Below are 21,562 nucleotides of genomic sequence, written 5' to 3' on the forward strand. Positions count from 1 at the left end.
GGATTGGTCTATGCCAGACTGTCAACCACTTTCACACCAATAATGACTGCAATGGCTTACACTCCACATCATCCCCAATCTTACTTCACGACGACACACAACCACCACATCCTGACCATTATCCTTGTTGGTTCGTCGGCTCATTATCAAACTCATCTCTCAAAATGCTCAACCAATCAAACCAAAGCAAGGAGTAGAAATAGATTACGGCACAACATCGTGTTGCCCTCAACTCAATGGTTATCCAGGCATTGTGGGCAGACTTGATGTCAAGATGATCGTAAGACCGAGCATCGACTGCCACACACATACAAACTTCTGGTCGCTAGAATCCATTGATCTACCATATCCCCAATTGACTGACTGTTCACCTGCTCAAAACGCTGAGTTCAGAGTAGAGCTACGAACATCTCAATTGTGTCCAGATCAGATAGTCTGGCGACTGTCTCAACAACACACTCACTTCGTATGCTCCACACTCAATCACAACACCATTCGTTGTACACTCACTCCAAAACTTGTGTTTGACAACAAGTCGGTGAGCACTATGAGTACAATCTGTTCAAGGCTTGTCTTGATGATTCGTTATGTCAACGGAACTATACTTTAGTATAGGGCTGTAATGGTCAAATTGTTTTGAATTCTTTTACTTAAAAAATAGTTTGATTTTTGAACTTAAAGCAAGCCAAGTTTCAAATATTGAAACGTCAAAAAACCGCACCAAATCTGGAATCCAAAGTTTGGCATTCTATATTCTTGAACGATTTCGGCTAACAGAATGCACATTAGCACTAGTATTGTATTGTACACATAATATAACTTGTACAAGTAGTTAGTTTGTACACGCAATAGTATATACAGTTACACATAATCTCTCACGATTCTAACGCTAACGAAGGTTCACGGAAAGGTCGGTCTCTCTGATGGAGCCCTTCCTTTTTAAGCCCAGATTCGTTTATTGTCTTCGGCGTAACTTTGTACCAGGACAGATGTCATCTTTAACAGTCAGCTACATTACAACGAGTAAAACACTCACAATGACTGCGTGTGAAAACAATTGAATCCTTACCTTCGTCAGTTACCAGTGATGATGTTCATTTGCCGACTTGACGCGACAACTTACCTGAGCCAATTTGTATAACAAAGGCGTGGCCATGGAAAGTGGGCGGAGCCCGGCCCAGCCTATCATGGTCCAGGAGAACCGACGTCCGGCATGGATCCGGAACTTCAGAGGGGACTCCGGCCCACAAGGAAGGGAAGTCGCCCCGCACTCGAGCCGCGCCCACTTCTCCAGGACTCATTCGGCTACGTGTACCGCCGCTTAGCTGTCAGGGGTAAATGCCTTGTCACTGTCTAGTGAGCATGCGTCTAGATCTATTGCACACCCGTATGAAAGCAACCACACACGCAAGTACACTGTTCTAGTCGCTGGGTAGAAAGCACGCATGCTACCGCCGTGTCCTCGGTAAACTTGTCATCGCTCTGTCTCTGGCGGGAAGCTACTAACGACCGAGAGTATACTGCTAGAGTCATGGCGTTAAGTTCTAAGTAGCGCTTGCAAACTTCACTCCTCCAACTCGCCAGTGTCTGGATCGGGAGTCAGTTCTGCAGGTGTGGTTGCGGCTCTAATCCTGTAATAAGAAAAAGAAGCTGTACCCGTCGTCTCGAGATGGATATCCACACCCTGCCGAAGCCCGTCTGTTTTTACTGCATGAGTCTAAATCTCATAGACGGGCTCGAGAGGGAGTCCACTGCAACATCGCTAACTGTTAGATGAACCGACGATTCAACGGCTGGCACGAACTGTACAGTACTATAATTCACGCGCAGAAAACCAAAGGAAAGACAAACAACATGCAGCCCAAAGCATCACCACGTCCCGCTCGTCCACTTTTTGGAGCCCAGTGGCCTTTCAGTCTGAGCAGTACACAGTTGGAGTGATTAGTAATCACTGCCGCCATTTGCGACTTGCCGTCGACTGCGTAACGTCTCGTAAGACCAGTACACCAACAGTGGCAAAGAGACTGCAAGAGGGGTTCCCTAGACCGTGCCGAATGCAAACATGGCGCACCGCTGACAAGGCATTTTATGGGTAGAGTGCGCGATACCCTCGTCCGCTAGGAACGCCACTAACAAGCATAGAATCCGTTCAGATGTCGCGATTCAGATTGGTGCGATACCGGTTTGCTCGCAGGACTGTTGATACCGTGAGTACCCTGACTGGTATGTACGCAACGTGAACGGGGCTAGCCCAGCGCCAAACAAGCAAGAAACCGATCGTTCCAGCAATCCGACGCCTAGTCGATGTCGGTGTTGCATATCAACGCCACCACGCTTGGTGTCACTGCACGCGGAGTCGGATCAAGATGTGAACCAAACAACCAATGACCAATCCACCAGGTTTCGCTGCACCGCGTCAGAGACTGCGTTTCGCGCGCCCGCATGGACTGCGCGCCGACGTAAACGCAAAGCTACAGTGCGCCGCCACAAATGGAGAGATAGTTGTATCACGCTCTGTTTTTGCTGCAATTGCATTTTTGAACCACCGCCACGACCACGGCGTCGTCCGACTCAAACTGAACGTAAACGGCCCCGCAACTTGCTTCCAAACAAACCACGATCAACACCACTGGAACCATCTCTCCGGGCGCAACGAGAACGCCAACCCAAGACGTGGACCATGTCATGCAGCTGAGCCCATGACTTGTCCCGCACTGCCCAGCGGCCCTACGAGCGGAAAGCACTCGACTGCGTTGCCATTGAGGGAAGAAGGCGGTCGACCGACGCCAGTCTGGAGCAGCGATCGGGGCCCGCACGCAAACACACCGCAACCACTCGCCGCCAATTCAGCTGCAAACGCCACCAGCTACCACCATGGGCCGCTATTTGTCTACTCTCCGGTCTGTGACTTTGAACCCTGTTTTTCATCGTTTACGTAGTAGCCGCGTCCTCCTCCTGTGCAACTACCGGCCCCGCACTCCGCATGTGCCACACGCGTGCTTGTAAGTGCACGATGGTGCCACTTTATGCGATCACAGGTTCCACCCACGACACATCGGCACTTTGTTGCAACCGATACCACTCTTGGGCGCCACCGCAAGACACGGTGAGAATTGCATCGGAGTAAGAGCGACGTGCGAGCTCGACTGTGCAAGAAGAGGCCGGGGCCGCACCGACAGAGCACACTTTGCGGTCGCATGGTCAGGTTCCGAGCACAGTCCATACGACGGAGTTCCAGCTCGCGACATCGGTCCAGCATAGCCCGACGAATATTTATACAAGAAGAAGGTTGTTCCCGCACGTGTGTGTTACCGCGCGTACACCTCCTAAATCTGATGTCGACTAGCCAGTTGCCATTCTTACGATCAGCTGCAGATACGCCAACAAGCATTTTCACCCTGCGTGCGTGCGTGCGTGCGCGCGCGCGCGCGCGCGCGCGTGTGTGTGTGTGTGTGTGTGTGTGTGTGTGTGTGTGTGTGTGTGTGTGTGTGTGTGTCAGTCACATTGTATGCGTGCGTGCGTGTGTAAATAAATTTGCTGTAGGTGTGATGCTGAAAAGCGATCACCGGGACTCGGATTGCTCGATTCATCGTTCCTGTTTGGATTGCTTACAAGATCCGTGTAGCAGAACTGCGGCCTCAGAATCAGAGAAATGTCACTATTGCATTGGAGTTTGTTCTCTAAAGAGATTTTCTTTTCATTGTCCAAGGGAAAGAGGTGATGACTGTAAACGTCCAATGAAAACGGACTCTGGTACATGTAAGAAACACTTAGTGGATTGTAGAGAATGTGTGTAGTGGTGATGATGGCCTGATTTTTAGATCAGTCATGTGTTATTGTGACACCTCCGTACATTGTGAATCTCACAAAAGGGTATGAAGTGTGTGTGTGTGTGTGTGTGTGTGTGTGTGTGTGTGTGTGTGTGTGTGTGTGTGTGTGTGTGCGTGTGTGTGTGTGTGTGTGTGTGTGTGTGTGTGTGTGTGTGTGTGTGTGTGTGTGTGTGTGTGTGTGTGTGTGTGTTTATTCCCAGGAGCAGCACCGTCTGCTACCGAGCGGGTCCACAGGTTGCGGATTGTGAAACAACCCTTAGATGTCAAGGTTAGCAGTGAAATAAGCAGGCCTTGCCTGACGAATAAGCAGTCGCGGACAATCTGGTGGCAGTGTTATCAGAGAGTGATGGGATAACAGGTGGCACTGTTATCTCTATAAAATGGCACAGATTCTCTATGACAACACTGGGCATGGCGAGTGCAGCCGCCATAAATAGGCTGTTGCTACAAAGTCTGATTTGGTTCATAGCAATTCAGCACAGTATCTGTAAGCAGCTGTGGTCACTTTTTGGCTCTAATTATAAAGAGCAGTTTACTAATTTGGGGTTTCAGTTTTCTGGTCAGCTTACTGCGCCCATACATGTTCTTTGGCATGTTCTAGTCTTACACCTGTCAACATATGGCACGTACTGGAAGAGAGAGTGGAATCAGTTTTGCACATGCTCATTTCACTATAATCCATTCTATTGTGCAGGTTCTTTTATGGTGACTTGTTTTGTCTGTGTTAACGCAGGAACGAAAGATGATCTCTAAGAGTGGGAACTTCACATGCAATGTTTGTGGACGCTCTTGCACGGCACGCATTGGTCTTTGGAGACACAAGCAAAGCCATAAATGAGTTTGATCGCGTCGACCACTCACTCCACCATGTGGTGTGTGTGTGTGTGTGTGTGTGTGTGTGTGTGTGTGTGTGTGTGTGTGTGTGTGTGTGTGTGTGTGTGTGTGTGTGTGTGTGTACGTTCGTGAGTACATGCACACATTCATACAAATCATTCTACTTATGCCTACTGCAGAGATCTCATCTACGGATCCCATAACGAAACCGACAGACCAGAACACAACATTCAGTACTGGATTGGTCTATGCCAGACTGTCAACCACTTTCACACCAATAATGACTGCAATGGCTTACACTCCACATCATCCCCAATCTTATTTCACGATGACACACAACCACCACATCCTGACCATTATCCTTGTTGGTTCGTCGACTCATTATCAAACTCATCTCTCAAAATGCTCAACCAATCAAACCCAAAACAAGGAGTAGAAATAGATTACGGCACAACATCCTGTAGCCCTCAACTCAATGGTTATCCAGGCATTGTGGGCAGACTTGATGTCAAGATGATCGTAAGACCGAGCATCGACTGCCACACACATACAAACTTCTGGTCGCTAGAATCCATTGATCTACCATATCCACAATTGACTGACTGTTCACCTGCTCAAAACGGTGAGTTCAGAGTAGAGCTACGAACATCTCAATTGTGTCCAGATCAGATAGTCTGGAGACTGTCTCAACAACACACTCACTTCGTATGCTCAACACTCAATCACAACACCATTCGTTGTACACTCACTCCAAAACTTGTGTTTGACAACAAGTCGGTGAGCACTATGAGTGCCATCTGTTCAAGGCTTGTCTTGATGATTCGTTATGTCAACGGAACGAATTGCAGTATGACGTCACAGTTTAAGGAAGAAAACGACGTTTGTGTTGTATCGGTTGCTGTTGGCAACAGTTTGGTCAAAACCATAGACGTGATTGATATCGATGGGTCGGTTGTGGGACAAGTGAATGCACCAAGATTTCACAGTCCGTCTCAATCGATGAAAGTGTTGGGTGTATGTTTGGCGACCGCAGGATGTGTTTTGATATTAATTTTGTTGCTGAAAGTTGCGAGAGTTGGATGCAGGAAGAGAGAAAGAGTGAAGTTGGACGAGATGCGTTCTGCTTGTGAGAACACGTTCTTGTTGCAGCCACCTCGTAGATATGAGGAGAAAAGTAGAGGAACAAACAACACGCCTACGGTAGCCACATCAGTGTGAGAACATCACAACTGATCAACACGTGTACAGCACATGTACAGTAATACACATGTACATGTACATTGATAAATTAATTTTAATGTGCGATTAGTATATGACATACCACTAACCAGGATGCAACTTAATTAGTGTTGTATTGGTAATATAAATGAGTACTTGTTTTGGTCACGTGACAAATAAATGTTATGCTTCAACAAAAATAAAAAATATATTTTGAAATTAATTCTTTTGTAAGAGTAGAGTCCAATACGCAATGAAACTAAATGCATATCGTGGAGGTGTGTGGCAGTCAAAGTGGAGCGAATGGGCGTCGGCAAAGTATATCTTTATTACATCCGGGTATGCAGATGTGTTCTTTCTGCTCACCCACGTGACTCGTCATCTCTTCCCGCTTGTCGCACTGTCTTCTGCTCGATCCGTGAAAGGTATTTCCGTTACAGGTATGTCTACGTCATTACAAGAGAGTTAGTAGTAAGAAAGAGGCAGAATGAGGACGAATAGATGAAATTGCGCCTTTTCGGTGTAGGCGACGCCTTCGTTGCTACTCAATCTCACGTTTGTTTGAATGCTGAGACGTCTCGACGGCTGCTTTTGATTGAAATCAGTTCTAGCGTTTGTGTTGCGTTCGATTCGTGTTCTGTTCTCGCAGTGGGCCACGACCTGGATTATGATACGGGAATTTTGTAAGCACTGCGCTAGTTGATGTCGCGTAGCCCGTGAAATGTTTTAGCTAATTACGAGTTTTAATTAATGAATGTGAGATTATTGGTAGAAGGATAGCATTGTTTGTCTCTAGACTTTGTCAACTCTATGTTTTCATCTAGACTTTTTGTTAACAGATGGATATCAAGAAAGAGATCAGAGGTAAGCATTGCAATATGGGAAATGATCATGTTTTAGTTAATGTTCAGAAATGAGCTGTTTGTGTGAGGATTGGGTGGGTGGGTGCATATACGTTTGATGTGTTGCATGTTGTTAAGAAACAGATTTTGTTTGAGTGTAACAATGATTGTATTTTATAGATTTTAGTGAAAAAGGAAGGAAGCTAGCAAATGAAGGACATTATCTTGAAGCAATTAGAATATATGAAGAAGCTAGACCGATAGCAGAACAACACTTAGAAGTAACAGATGGACTGAGACTGGGAGGTGAGGAATGTTGTTTTGATTGAAAATATTGCAGAAATTCTAAAGTCAGGGTTTGTGGTTCTGTTCTGCTGTTCAGTTCTTTGTAATCTGGGGGAGACATACATTCTTAATGGAGAATATATGAAAGCACAAGCAATTCTAGAAAATCTTTTATCAGTTATGAGAAAACATCCTGAGACACATAATCTCTCACTTGCTAACAGTGAGTTGTATTGTAATGTTTGTTTTATGTTTATGATTTTAGACTAAAATCCAGTTAATAGTGAATTTGACTGCATGATACATACAGCCTAGTCTACATCACTCAAAGTGATTAAATGATGCAGTGAAGTTTAGATGAACCTTTATCATGTATGATAACTAGATAATGATGGCAAGGATCATACGTGGAAATGACATCATGTGAGATCATTCCAATAGCATGCAACCTAAATAGTTAGCTTTGCTGTCTGCCCTCCCGTCTGCTTGTCTGTCCGTCTGTCTGTCTGCTGGTAACAACTAACTTCACTTAATTGCCAATCATCATTAGGATTGAAAATGCATTTGCTAACCAAGTGACTCTTAATTACACTCGCCATCTGAAAGTTTGTGATCAACTGACGTTTTTAAAGAGATGAATGCGTATTTAGTCAGTTGCATTTATTTGCACAGTAACTAGCTGAGCAGCCGGTTCTTCATGTGGGTAGATTATTACATAGAAAATAGTAGTGTAAGTATGTGTGGTGAAAAACATGCAGATATTGAGCAAAGGCTTCCTATATATGCAATGTTTACATGATGTTTGCAATTGACACCAAACGTAGACCTATGGTCCATTTTCTCTCGGTAAGAACACGTCAACAAAACTCTGGGTTAGGTACTTGCTGCATTTGGTGTCACCAACATGACAAATGAATGTGGGGTGAACGTCTTGAAAGGGGAAGCAGAGAGTCAGTGAAAGTCACTGTCTAGTATGTGTTGGTGTATGTCACATATGATAGAGTGTGTACTTGTATGTATATGGTATATTTACTGTATGACTGACTTTTGTTTGTTTGTACTTACAGCCTTGTTTACTCTGGGGCAATGTTACTTTTATCAATCCAAGTATGTTGATGCCACATCATTACTGGAAGAGTGCTTGTTAATACGACAGAAACACCTTCCAGCTAATGATGTGGAGGTGGCATCGAGTAAGTGTTGTGTGTGAGTAATTGTTGTTTTTGAAAGATTTTCAACTTATTTGACAAGAGGATATGATGTTTGTCTTACCACCAGTCTGTCTGTCTTTCTCTTGTGTCTCTCCCTGCTTGTGTATGTGTGAGAGTTTGTGTATTATTGCATGAACTAGCCCTCACCCACGCTATGGGCGGTAGTATTGCGCTAGCACCTAGATAGTAGCTACCTAAGTGAAGAAAACGCAAAAATTGACTTTCTCCAGTCGTCCATTATTTGGCAAGTGGAGTAGCCCCCATCTCACAATCTCACTGTAGTGCGAGTCCATGGACGTGTTACTCTAGAAACAAAATCTGCACGCATGCGCACATGCATGCACGCGCGCGCGCACACACACACACACACACACACACACACACACACCAGGGGCGTAGAAAGCAAAAAGTGACTAGTCCGGCCTAACGTGTGCTAATGGGTGGGTAACGTTGCGTGCGCTAGTAGATGAGTAGAGCAACACTATCATAGTTCACATCTCTCGGGAACGTTGATAGTTTGAACTCCATGTCACATCTAGAGATGTATTTTACAAGCAGTCTCAACACACACACACACACACACACACACACACACACACACACACACACACACACACACACGTTGTATTCACTCGAGTCAGAGTTCTGTCTCATAGCATCCCACTGCCTACGCTACACATCTTGCAGCGAAGAAGACGTACCACACCGACTGCAGTGGGTGCATGGCTGATGAAGAATATCTAGCGTACAGGGCCTGAGGCTACCCCGCCTTATCGGCGGTAGCAATCTAGCTTTGCACGCCACTTCCGCGAAGAAGACGCATCTTCCGTCACACATGCACGCAGAATCAGCTTGGTGAGCCGACTGCAGCATGCGCATCTTGCACTCTACCAGTTGTGTAGTAGTAACTGGAGAACCACGTCACATCCGCATTCTCGTTTAATAAATTGAACAAACAAATTCCAGCGCATCTCATTTCAGTCTGACAAAGTCTCGTTTTTGGCCGTCAGAGGCAGTCCAGGCAAAATCCGACTTGACCGTTTGTCTCTGATGGCCAAATACTCGACTGGGCTGCCATGTTTTGCAACGATCTGAGAAAGGCGTCATGTTGATTGCAAGTTACAGACAGACATTCATCCAGACAGACAGATAGAAGTGTGGGTTGGCGTATTATAGTATAGGATTTACTTGAGTGTGTATTGTATGTTGATCTCTTCAGTTTTTAGTTTTGCTATCTGTCTTTGTTGACCATGATTTCTATCTATTTTCTGTCTGTCCTGTCTGTGTCAGTGTGTCAGACATTAAAGCACGTAAACTGAAAGCCAAAATTCTGTTTAAATACTGATATAATGTGTAAGAAACAGACAAAGGGACGTTTAATGCATTAGAGGCCGTGGCTTGTGTATTACTTGTTACATCGTTTGCATTTACCAGCTGGTAGAGTGATTGGTTGTCTTTCTGTTTATCTGTCTGTCTGTCTGTCTGTTTGTTTGTCCATGTATCTGTCCCTTTATCTGTCTTTCTATCTGTTCGTTGTCTGTCTGCTTGTTTGTCTGCATGTCTGTGTTTAATTGTCACTACAAAATCGTGAGATCTTGAAATGTAGTTGTTACTGTGAGTTGTAATCATCAATAAACTGATGGAAATAGAAATAGTGGCTTTCTTGCTTAAAAGTGCTAGACATGACACACAAGGTGTTCAAGTTGTCAAACACGTTTATTAAGCACACCTACTGTTGACTGCTGGTGTTATTGCGCATGCTTACACTGTGCACATTTCTACAGCTACACAACAATGTCAGTGTGCAGGGTATGTGCTGTAGAAAGGTCTCGTTTAATCAGTTATGATGGACAGACTGGAAGAGTGGTTGCATGTTGTGTGAGAAAGAACTCATCTCTCACTACTGCATTGAAATATATTAGACATTGATTGTTGTCTTGCAACTCAATTACCAAGAAAAGTTGTTGTGTCTTAATTCTCACCTTTATTCTTATTTTAGCTACGAGGATGCTTGGTGGCTGTTTTATGAGACAAAACAAACTGTCCGATGCAGAAAGATTATTGAGACATTCACTTGAGATCATGAAATCTGCTCACACAGAAGATCATCCTTATTTCGCTGGAGGTATGTGTTCATTCTCTGATACAATTGTAAGACGTCTCACTCTTCTTACTAAAACAACTCTACTCACGTCACGTTGTTTCAATGTGTTGTCTATAATATCATCATTGTTTGTCTTCTTCAGTTCAGTTCACACTTTCTCAGTGTGTGTACCAACAAGGTAAAGTAAGTGAATCAATCAAGCTGATGACCGACTGTGTCAGGATGTATAAATCAATTCTCCATCATGAGCATCCCCATGTCGCTACAGGTTAGTTTCTTGTCTTTCTTTTGACATCAACTTTATGTGAATTGTGAGCTTGGCATGCTGATTATCATTTGCACATGTTGATACTGCAGTATAAATCAGTCATAATTGTCATGTGTTGGTTACGAGTAGTTGTTGTTCTCAGCTGTTTGTCAACTGGGAGTGTATTTAATGGCAGTTGGAAACTTGGATGAGAGCGAACAATACTTGAGAGAATGTCTGGACATACACAGACATTCATTCCACGAGAAACATCCTCATACAGCAATGTGTATGTCTAAATGTTCTATAATGTCAAATCAGCATGTGTGTGTATCAATGTGTCTTGATTTGTACAGCATTGAAATATTTGGGAGAATGTCTTATGAAACAAGGGAACAACAAAGATGCAGAGAAACTTCTCTCTGAAGCTGTCGACATTGAAACAGCTGGTCTCCATCAAAATGATCCTGAGAAAATCTCCAGTCAGAATTTCCTCATTTCTCTTTACCTGCATCTCTCACAGTTGCTGTTTTCTGTTTTCAGCATTGATTTTATGGTCAGAATGTTTGCTAAATATTGCTGACTACACACGTGCCCAGCCTGCTCTGTTTACTGCTCTTCGAATCATCAATAGTAACGAGCAGCCGAGCAACAGCAGGCAGAAATCTGAAGGTCTGATATTTGAGTGGAAGGTTAATGTTGTGATTATTGAGTTTGTTGTGCAGTAATGCGTCTACTAAGGAGACTGAGCTCATTCCAACGGCCACAATCTGGGGAGACAATTATTGGTGAAGGGAAAGCAGAAGAAGTGGAACAGACAGATGGTGAGGACAATCATTGGCTTTGTAAAGATTGTGTTGAACTACTTGTATGTGTTAGAGAGAGGAAATAGACTTGAGAGAGAAAATTCATCGATTGAGGATGAGGTAGAGAATGATAGCAGACTTACAACAGTCATCATCTGTTTGCTTGTGTGTTTGTTTGATTGTTGCTTGTGTTGAGCAGTCAGTCTGTTTGTTGCTTTACTTACACTGATTTGTTTGTTTCTCTTTTCTCGCTTTTGAATGTGTGTTGTGATTTTTGTTTTTCTGTTATTTAATCAGTTGGTTGGGATATATTTGTGTACGTTTACTTTTGTCTTATTTATCAACTTAGTAAATGATTTGAGTTTTGATAATTTTTGTCACTTGATTGAGTGTAATTTCTGTATTCTACTCTGATCTCTCTGTTCTGTGTAGGGTGACGATCATCCCGATCAATCTGCACGCACAATGGGTATGACATGCTGCATACAATCCATTAAGCAACTCATCCCATGTTGTTTGTTTACTAGAAAATGTTGACATTTCTGATCTCTGCCACCCATTGTGGGTGGGTGGTACATTGGAAGTGTTGCACGTTGGTAGCAGTGATGGCTTGTCATTCCATGAGACGATTGGCAGTGAGGGAGGAGAGCTGAGTGCTGGCAGTGTGAGCATTACTGTTCCAGCGGGTGCCGTTCAATCACCAACACAATTCTCCATTCATTCATTCATGCATGATATGTATATGCCTCCCGTCTCTGCTAGTGGCTCCCAAGTGGTCAGTCCAGTTATTTTTCTTGGTCCCCATGATGTCTCATTCAGCAAGCCAATCAAAGTGTGTATCAACACCATAGCTGATGTGACTTCAGCAGGTGGGTCGTTTACTCTGATGAGATGTGAATCAAGACTCGATGAAATGAAGTGGAGATGGCGTGGTGTAGTAGTGTATTCTCCTGATACTCAGGAAGGTCAGTCACACATTCCATTTGATCCCCACAGCTGGTCAGTGGAGGTGGACAAGTTGAGTTGGTGGATCTGGATTGTCCGTGTTATTAGGCATCCAACCATTTTATTCAGAAGGAAGATGGGATGTGTAGTTCTTGGTCGAAGTCTTTCTTCTTGCAAATGGTCATTGTCTGTGCATCTTTTCAATTCATATGAAGAATTAGGGCAACAAATCATTAGGAAACATGAAGTGCTTAACGCATTTCCTGCTATCCAACTCTGTCCAGTGACAGAAATCATAGTTTGCAAGCAAGGACGTGTGGTCATGAAGCCCCAACTTCCATCAGACTCAGAATGGTCATTGTGTCGAGGTGATGTAGAAGTTCAGTATCCAACTGAATATTTGTGGAGTCAATCATTTGATCACGATCATTGCTTTACATTTGATGTTAAAGCAAATGTTTCTTGTCCTAATTGTTTAGTGCTTCCTATTCTTGTTGAATACAAAAGACGAGACGAAGTAGTGGAGTTCAGTCTCACACTGGAAGCAGTTCACAAACTGTCCAAATCAGCTGATTCATCGAATTCCAGTTTACCTTCTGACTCTCCTTCTCTTCCAGATGAGGAACAGGAAGCATTGTACTTCTGTAGTGAAGAGGGTCTACATTCTTCTGGCTCCACATCTTCATCAACAGCAGCAAGGGATAGAACTTCATCACAAAGTTTGTTATTTACATTTGGATTAGTTAATTTTATTACATCATAGTGTGTGTATAATGACATGTAGGATCCATAATTCAGCAGTCTGCTGATGTACACACTGTCAGTCAATGTGATGTCAGTCCCATCTATAGCAAAGTTCAAGTAAGAATGTTTTGTTAGTTGTAGTTAATTAATTAAGACTCAGCATTTGCATGCACAGAGACTTTACGTAGTAACTAAGTGTGTGTGTGTGTGTGTGTGTGTGTGTGTGTGTGTGTGTGTGTGTGTGTGTGTGTGTGTGTGTGTGTGTGCTATAGCTCAGTTGGTTTGAGAGTCATCTTATGGAGTGTTTACATCAGGGACCTTGAAGGGTCGCAAGTTTAAATCACAGTGACAGCGAGCTATGGCATAATTTCCTTCAGCAAGAAACTAACACACATTTGCTACTCTCCACTCAGGAGTATAAATGAGTACCTGGTCATGATGTGACATCAGCCACTGGGGTCCTGGTGAGACTTCGGGTGCTCACACCACAGTTGGTTTCACAAGTCAGTGCTCCTGCGAGTGCCTGGCCTGGCTCCAGGAATTTGCTAGCGTAGGCCCAGATTTCCCTGAGCAGCGCACAGGGCCCAGCTTAACTGCTGTGGGCGTGATCTCTGAATGGCAGCTCCTGACATTTAAGATTCTTAGGTGTGTGTGTGTGTGTGTGTGTGTGTGTGTGTGTGTGTGTGTGTGTCTGTGTTTGTGTCTGTGTGTCTGTGTGCACGCGTGTGCGTGCGTGGCAAGGATGTACGCGTGAAGGATATGCGAGACTAATGTTTGCTGGTTTGGCAGTAACATCATGCAGCAGACAGGCACATGTGGTGGACCCTTGTGTCCAGGTCCAGGGCTATGCCTTAGCCATAGGTATGGATGCTTTGGCCAAGCTCCACATGGATTGTCAGTGCTGGTCCAGAGACTCCATGTAGTGCACGAAGGCCCCACCTCTGGAGGCAGGGGAGCTATGTTCTTAACTGTCTCGTCAGGGACAACGCTGACATGAAAGACTTTAACATAATTTTGTCCATTTGTATGTGTGCACTGAGGCTAGCACTAAAGGTGCATGTGGTGAGTACTTTCAGTATGAATTAACTATTGCACCACATACTTAATGGTAAGCCAGTAAAAGGGAAGAGTGGGAACACTGTAGGCTGTATGTATTAAGCATATTGCATGGATAAATATCCTGTCAGTTTTATCACTTTAACTGATACCATATGGTACTTGACAAGTGCTCATATTCTATTTTCCTACTTTGGTACAAGACTTTTATGTTGTCTAATTGTCATCTTCAGAATCTTTATTAACATTTCTGTTGTATCTTTCTGTCAGGGGAAAAGCTCATTGCTAGTTCGTCTTCCTGTTGGAAGTGAAGTTCCTTACACAGGATGTACTTTCCGGTACATAGATACTACAGGTCAGACAGTTGAAGAAGTTCCAGGAGAAAGGCTGGATAGTCGTACAATAGAAACTGTTACTCCTGGTAAGTTACATACATTTGACATGATAGACATGTGTTTACCTTGATTGTTGTATGTAGCTTGGCCACATGCTGATCGAGTGGAGATACACATATTTTCTTCAGATGGACAAACTCGTCTCGGATATTTTGTACATGTTTTCATTGACCCGTCTGCAGAGATGTTACCTCGTATTGTCAATGATCGTGAGGGTGACAGCAGCATGCTACCAGGAATAGTAGATCAAGGGACAGAGAAAGGTATGAATCTGCACTAAAATCTGTTTCATTGTTCTGTTGGTTGTTGCTATAAAAGTTGGTGGTTGATTTCAGTTAAAACTGTGATGTCATTTTATGCATCATTTAAATGTATGTTGATGTGTTTATTACATTTTCTAGAACATTCTTCAGTCTCTGTTGCGAAGAGGAGGAGCTTGTCAAGTTACAGATCTGAAAAATTAGATTTACAAGCAATTGTGTCTGATGTACAGTTTCTTGAGGTAAACACAGTCATGAATCCAGGTTATTGGTGTGACTATAATTGAGTAAATAAATAAATAAAAATATATAAATTAATGAATTAATAAATTTTAATTAATAAATATTTGGGTATTTTGTTTTATTGTCTCTCTTTGTTACAGGTTGGCAAGGCTGTCAGAAGTCATTGGTATGAGATTGGTATTCGTCTTGGAGTCGACATAGAAGAGTTGTCTGATTGTCAAGAACGTTTCCCTCGTAACTTGACTGTTCTCCTCGTACATATCTTCTCACTGTGGAGAAAACGAGTGTACAAAGCAACTCTTGCAATACTCCTGGAAGCATGCAGACAAGCAGGTGTTGGTGCAGCAGCAGAGAAAGCAGTGAAGAAGGCACAAAATCAAAGTGAAATTGGGTAGAATTACGAACAAATTTTTACATTTTTAATTTTGTACCTAGTGTCAATGATATCCTACTTGTTTCTAAGTGTGACATTTCCATTTATATTTGTTTTTGATACGGGAATTTGCTCAAATAGCACGTAACAATGCGTCAAGCGTACACTCAAAGCGGTGTTCACTTGACATTGTATCATACACAGTTTTCTGATACTGACGTTAGGAGATGTATAGTATGTTAAAACATTACAACAAGCACTCAATTAATTCAGATAGTCTAGCATATAGAAAAATTCCCGTATTTTCAGGGATTTGCATTTCAAGTGTCATTGTACTTTGTAACGGTAAGAAACGCGGACGAAGAGTCAATGCAGGTGATGCAGTTGTTTGCGTATCGCTCGCGTGTCGCTTAGCCCCTCACATCGCGTTGCTCCGCCTGAACGCTACCTTTCCAGCATGCTGCATGACCCGGTATTGCGCTCTACACGCTTTTCCTGATCCTTCACAAACGTAAATGACAAGTAAATATCAAACCAGCCACAATTGCCTTCCTGACTGTTACTGGGACCCCATTCGGTTACCTCATATTTTGGACTTACAGAGCGGCGCTTTGAACTGGTCAAAACGTAAGCGGAAAGTGCGTGGAAAAGTAAAACTCGGTGCTGTTCGTGCATGGAGATAACAAGATAGTCAAGAAAGTGACGCAGGAAGACGCTGGATGTGGTCACGTGACATTGAATGGTTGCTATGGTGGAGACGAAAAGGAAATCGCACAGATTCGGTCAAGAACAAACTCCCGAGTAGGACGTGATGAGACGTTGATGACAATCAGTGGTTTGTCAGTTTGGAAATTTGTTGATTTCACGATAATTGGGGTTCAAGTAGCGCGCGTTAAGAACAAGACTTTTTCTCTTGTTTTGTGCGTAACGGAAGGCGGAATGTGTGGATGGTGGCAACTCAGTTGTTACATTCGTGTGTCGTCGTGTTCAGAGACGCGTCGTCAATCTCGTGAGAAGGAAGTAAAGGCTGTGATTGATATCAACGACTGACTGTGTTAGTTGACAATTTAATTAATTAATTCATTCTTGCTGTGCTGATTCGAACGTTTGGAGCGGCAATCGTACTCACTCGGCACAATCGACTTTTGTGTGTCATTTCATTGCAGGTATGTGTATCGGTCTTGTCTGGATTGTGTTTGTTTGTCATATTGTATAACACGGATGCTACATTTTCTGTTCTATACCAACCATGCTAGTTCACTTCGTCGTCTCATGCAAAACTTATAAAAGAGAAATCTGCATGTAAATATATTGAAAAAATGGATGGACAAACAATAGACAAACAGACGGACAAATAATAGACAGACACACAGACAAACAACTTACAGACAGACAAACAAACAATGGACAGACAGATGGACAGAGAACAGATGGACAAACAATTGACAGACAGATGGACAGAAAACAGATGGACAAACAATTGACAGACAGATGGACAGAAACAGATGGACAAACAATTGACAGACAGATGGACAGAAAACAGATGGACAAACAATTGACAAACAGATGGACAAACAATTGACAGACAGATGGACAGAAAACAGATGGACAAACAATTGACAGACAGATGGACAGAAACAGATGGACAAACAATTGACAGACAGATGGACAGAAAACAGATGGACAAACAATTGACAAACAGATGGACAAACAATTGACAGACAGATGGACAGAAAACAGATGGACAAACAATTGACAGACAGATGGACAGAAAACAGATGGACAAACAATTGACAGACAGATGGACAAACAATTGACAGACAGATGGACAGAAAACAGATGGACAAACAATTGACAGACAGATGGACAAACAATTGACAAACAGATGGACAAACAATTGACAGACAGATGGACAGAAAACAGATGGACAAACAATTGACAAACAGACGGACAAACAATTGACAGACAGATGGACAGAAAAACAGATGGACAAACAATTGACAGACAGATGGACAGAAAAACAGATGGACAAACAATTGACAGACAGTCAAACAAACAATGGACGGATAATTGACAGACAAGAAAAACAAACAATGGACAGACAGGTGGACAAAAAATTGACAGACACAGGCAAACAATGGACAGACAGACGGACAAACTATCAACAGATGACAAATGTATCATGAATGGTAAATACACCACACACACACACACACACACACACACACACACACACACACACACACACACACACACACACACACACACACACACACACACACACACACACACACACACACACTTATGTGCCACACTCACACACTTTCCATCTAAACTCATTTCAAGTCTCTGTTTGTCTGTTGTGTCCTTTTTTGTGGTGTGAAACACAGAAGTTGCATGACGTCGATGAGTTTGTGTGTAGCATGTATTTCATTTGTGTTGCAGGCTTGAGGCTATCGAATGGCTACAAAAGGAGACGATTGTTATTTCTATTATAATGCTGAATGTCTGAAGGTAGAGTTGATATAGTCACCAATCATGTGAATTATTGATTAATAATTTATTAAAATAAATAAATAATTTGCATACATTAATTTATATAAACAAATAAAAATATAAATTAATTGTATGCAAATATTTATTTATTTTTATTTATTATTTATTATTTATTAATATAAATTAATTATATGCAAATTATTAATTAATTTATTTTTATTTATTATTTATTAATATAAATTAATTGTATGCAAATTACTTATTTATGTATTGTTAATAAATTAATAAATAGTAATAAAAGTTATTTTCTGTAAATTGTGTGTGTGTGTGTGTGTGTGTGTGTGTGTGTGTGTGAGAGAGAGAGAGAGGGGAGAGAGATATATAATAAATTAATAAATAAATAATAAATTATTAAATAGCAAATAAATAATTTGCATGTGATTGATTTTTTATTTATTAATTATTAATTTTTATATTAATAATTTATAAATAATAAATTAATTGTGTGCAAATTATTGTTAATTAATTAATTATTTTATATTAATAATTTATTTATATATATTATATATTATTGTTAATTAATTAATTATTTTATATTAATTATTTATTTATATATATTAATTATATATTATTGTTAATTAATTTGCAATTATTGTTAATTAATTGCAAATTTAGTGTTAATTAATTAATTATTATTTATTATTTTTATTATTTAATAATTATTTATTTATATAAATTATTTGTATACAAATTATGTTTTGTACGTCTTGACTGTCGTCTCTATTCCAGGGTGACCAATGCCCTTTTCGTCATAGTCAAGCTGCACTCGGTAACAACACTGTCTGTACGTTGTGGCTACAAGGATCGTGCTTTCGATCAGCATGTCCATTCAGACATATGCATATCACTGTGAGTGGTGACACTTTCCGTTATTTCTCACATTCTTGTGAGAATGTCGAATGTTTAGCCGTTGAAGAGTGAGTTGCCCTGTTACTTTGAGATTCAACTGAGTGGCTGTCTCAAGCCCAACTGTCCTTTCAAGCATTTCAAGCTGAGAAATGTGAGCACACTGGGAACGAGCTTGATGCCGGTGATGTCAACGACACAGCCAGTTGGTATGATGTTTGGATGTGGAGAGTTTAGAGTATAGCAGCATGAACAGACAAGTGGGCAAATGGTTGGACTTGATAGACAGACAGAGGGAAAGAGACTGATGATGGGAAGTTAATTGGATGGAAGGGCAGACATGTAGACCATCAAAGATGTTTGGATGGATGGACAGACAGATGGACAGACAGACAGATGGACAGACAGACAGATGGACAGACATACAGCTGGACAGACATACAGATGGACAGACAGACAGACAGTTGGACAGACAGACAGACAGATGGACAGACAGACAGATGGACAGACAGACAGATGGACAGACATACAGCTGGACAGACATACAGATGGACAGACAGACAGACAGTTGGACAGACAGACAGACAGTTGGACAGACATAGACGAAGACGGAAGAAAGAACAGTCATGAATTTAAGTTATTGTGGCGTAAATGCATGTCGGTAGCTTTGCAAAGGTGTAATGCTAGCGTAATTAGCAGAAAGTTGGCAAGACTGGGACATTCTTCATTCGCACGTAGTTAAATTATGGCGTCGGCCGTTTGGGCCAGACTAGAATGTAGTAGTGTTGTTCTTTGAAAATATATGTATTGACAGACAGACAGATGGACAGACAGACAGATGGACGGACAGACAGACAGATGGAGAATCAAAGTGACTAGCCTCTACCCCGTCCCGACTCTACTTCCTGTCTGTACAGCATGACGCAGCTTCCACGTATGGATGGGATGGACAAAATGGCGCTTGCATGTAAAAGTTGGGATGGATGGATAGACAATGGACAGACAGACAGATGGAGAGGACAGACAGAGAGATGGACATACATGCATACAGACAGACAGATGAACAGACAGAGAAATGGACATACATACAGACAGACAGACAGACAATGGACAGACGAGTAGACAAACAGACAGAAAGATGGACAAACAATGGACAGACAGAGAGAGAGAGAACAGACAGAGAGATGGACATGCAAACAGACAATGGACAGACGGGCAGACAGACAGACAGACGGATGATTGGCTGACAGATTCATGAATGAAAGAAGACACTAATCCTGTACAATCCCTCCACAGTAAAGATCTACATTTTGTATTTTGCTTCAGTTGCTGTCAGACTGTCTGTTCGTGGTTCTACCAACTTGGTTTAAGCACAGGACATGGAGACACCAAATTTCCGTGAGAATCACTCTTGTGTGTTGCTTGGCTAAATGTCAGTAATGAGAACTCGTCTCTTGTGTCAGTTGGAGCTGTAAAGGAAGGGATGACGTCTCTATCAGCCCAGTCAGACAACAAAGGAACATCAAATTTGACTGTTAGTGGGCAGATAGTCACACCAACAAAACCGATAGGTGTGTGTGTGTGTGTGTGTGTGTGTGTGTGTGTGTGTGTGTGTGTGTGTGTGTGTGTGTGTGTGTCTGTCTGTCTGTCTGTCAAATTTTCATATATTTTTATACATCAAAGCTAATACAGGTGAAACTAAAGTAACAACTAATGAACAACAAGTGTCACAACTACAATTACAATTACACAAATAACAATTAGCATTAAAAAGCTCCCCTACGGAGCCTACAAACCGAAATTTAGTTTACTGAATTGAAAGTTGAACAACATCTAAACTCTGGTCAGTATTCTGTCCATATGTTACTCTGATCATCTTTCTAGCCAACACCGAGGCATTGCAACGCTGAAGTTGTACTGACAAGCGTCTTCTCCAATGTGTTGTCTGTCTGTCTGTCTGTCTGTCAATACATATATTTTCAAACATTGAACTATTATACACCATCTAAGCAAAGCAACTAAATACTACCCAAGCCAATAGGGCTTGGTTCTACCTACAACTGTCTGTCTCTGTCTGTCTGTCTGTCTGTCTTATTCACTATTGAACACAAAAAAGCAAAATTTTACAAGAACACTATAGGTAAAACTGCTAAGCTAAATGTCCATCTACTGAGACATACAGATTGACTATTGCTAAAACTCTAATGAGCGATGTTCTAAATGTCTGTCTGTCTGTCTGTCTGTCTGTCTGTCGGTGTGTTTGTGTGTGTGTGTGTGTGTGTGTGTGTGTGTGTGTGTGTGTGTGTGTGTGTGTGTGTGTGTGTGTGTGTGTTGTGATCATGTGGGAATTGTGTTGATTTTCTGTAGATTCTTTCTCATTTGAATTGTCAAAGTTGACTTCCAGTAATCCAATGCCTTTTGCTGTTTAACAACCGATAACAACTTTGACTGCTGTGAGTGTGAAATCGGTGAATGAAGTCAAGGAGGGACTGGGAGGTGTGACAGCCGATGGAGATCAACAGCAATGAGGAGTGGAGAAAATGAAGGATGAGAAGTTGGCTGTTGTGGAGGACAAAGCAGCAGCATTGGGTACAGATTGTAGTGACTTGATTGTGTAGCACGTGTTTGCTGATAGAGTGATGGATAAGCAAATGAATGGACAGACTGACACTGTCACAGACAGATGGATAGACGGACAGATGGACGGACACAGACAGACAGAGAGATGGACAGGCACACAGACAGAGAGATAGACAGACACACAGAC

At 42.2% G+C, this 21,562-nt stretch overlaps 2 protein-coding genes across 2 annotated transcripts; both read left to right on the forward strand.

Moving 5' to 3' along the window:
• The first annotated feature begins 5,059 nt into the window (after positions 1 to 5,059).
• LOC134189082 (uncharacterized) lies at positions 5,060 to 6,048 on the forward strand. The gene has a single exon (XM_062657313.1). The coding sequence runs from the start codon at positions 5,067 to 5,069 to the stop codon at positions 5,880 to 5,882; it is 816 nt and encodes a 271-aa protein (XP_062513297.1). The 5' UTR covers positions 5,060 to 5,066; the 3' UTR covers positions 5,883 to 6,048.
• A 256-nt stretch (positions 6,049 to 6,304) lies between these two features.
• LOC134189080 (uncharacterized) lies at positions 6,305 to 15,645 on the forward strand. The gene is made up of 19 exons (XM_062657310.1): positions 6,305 to 6,322; positions 6,722 to 6,746; positions 6,905 to 7,030; positions 7,107 to 7,232; positions 8,077 to 8,202; positions 10,220 to 10,345; positions 10,467 to 10,592; positions 10,735 to 10,860; positions 10,928 to 11,053; positions 11,115 to 11,243; positions 11,297 to 11,395; positions 11,451 to 11,497; positions 11,810 to 11,846; positions 11,905 to 13,041; positions 13,107 to 13,183; positions 14,393 to 14,543; positions 14,601 to 14,780; positions 14,919 to 15,019; positions 15,161 to 15,645. The coding sequence occupies exons 2-19, from the start codon at positions 6,722 to 6,724 to the stop codon at positions 15,413 to 15,415; spliced, it is 3,120 nt and encodes a 1,039-aa protein (XP_062513294.1). The 5' UTR covers positions 6,305 to 6,322; the 3' UTR covers positions 15,416 to 15,645.
• Positions 15,646 to 21,562: the final 5,917 nt, after the last annotated feature.

This window comes from Corticium candelabrum, chromosome 13, assembly GCF_963422355.1.
Source record: "Corticium candelabrum chromosome 13, ooCorCand1.1, whole genome shotgun sequence".
NCBI classification, from domain to species: domain Eukaryota; kingdom Metazoa; phylum Porifera; class Homoscleromorpha; order Homosclerophorida; family Plakinidae; genus Corticium; species Corticium candelabrum.

What these genes read in the sequence shown, in the direction of transcription:
- LOC134189082 (XM_062657313.1), top strand. Translation starts at nt 5,067, where the DNA reads ATGCTCAACCAATCAAACCCAAAACAAGGAGTAGAAATAGATTACGGC.
- LOC134189080 (XM_062657310.1), top strand. Translation starts at nt 6,722, where the DNA reads ATGGATATCAAGAAAGAGATCAGAG. An exon ending in TGATCCTGAGAAAATCTCCA is followed by an intron (nt 11,054 to 11,114) that starts GTCAGAATTTCC and finishes TTCTGTTTTCAG; the next exon opens with CATTGATTTTATGGTCAGAA. An exon ending in ATTCATCGATTGAGGATGAG is followed by an intron (nt 11,498 to 11,809) that starts GTAGAGAATGAT and finishes TGTTCTGTGTAG; the next exon opens with GGTGACGATCATCCCGATCA.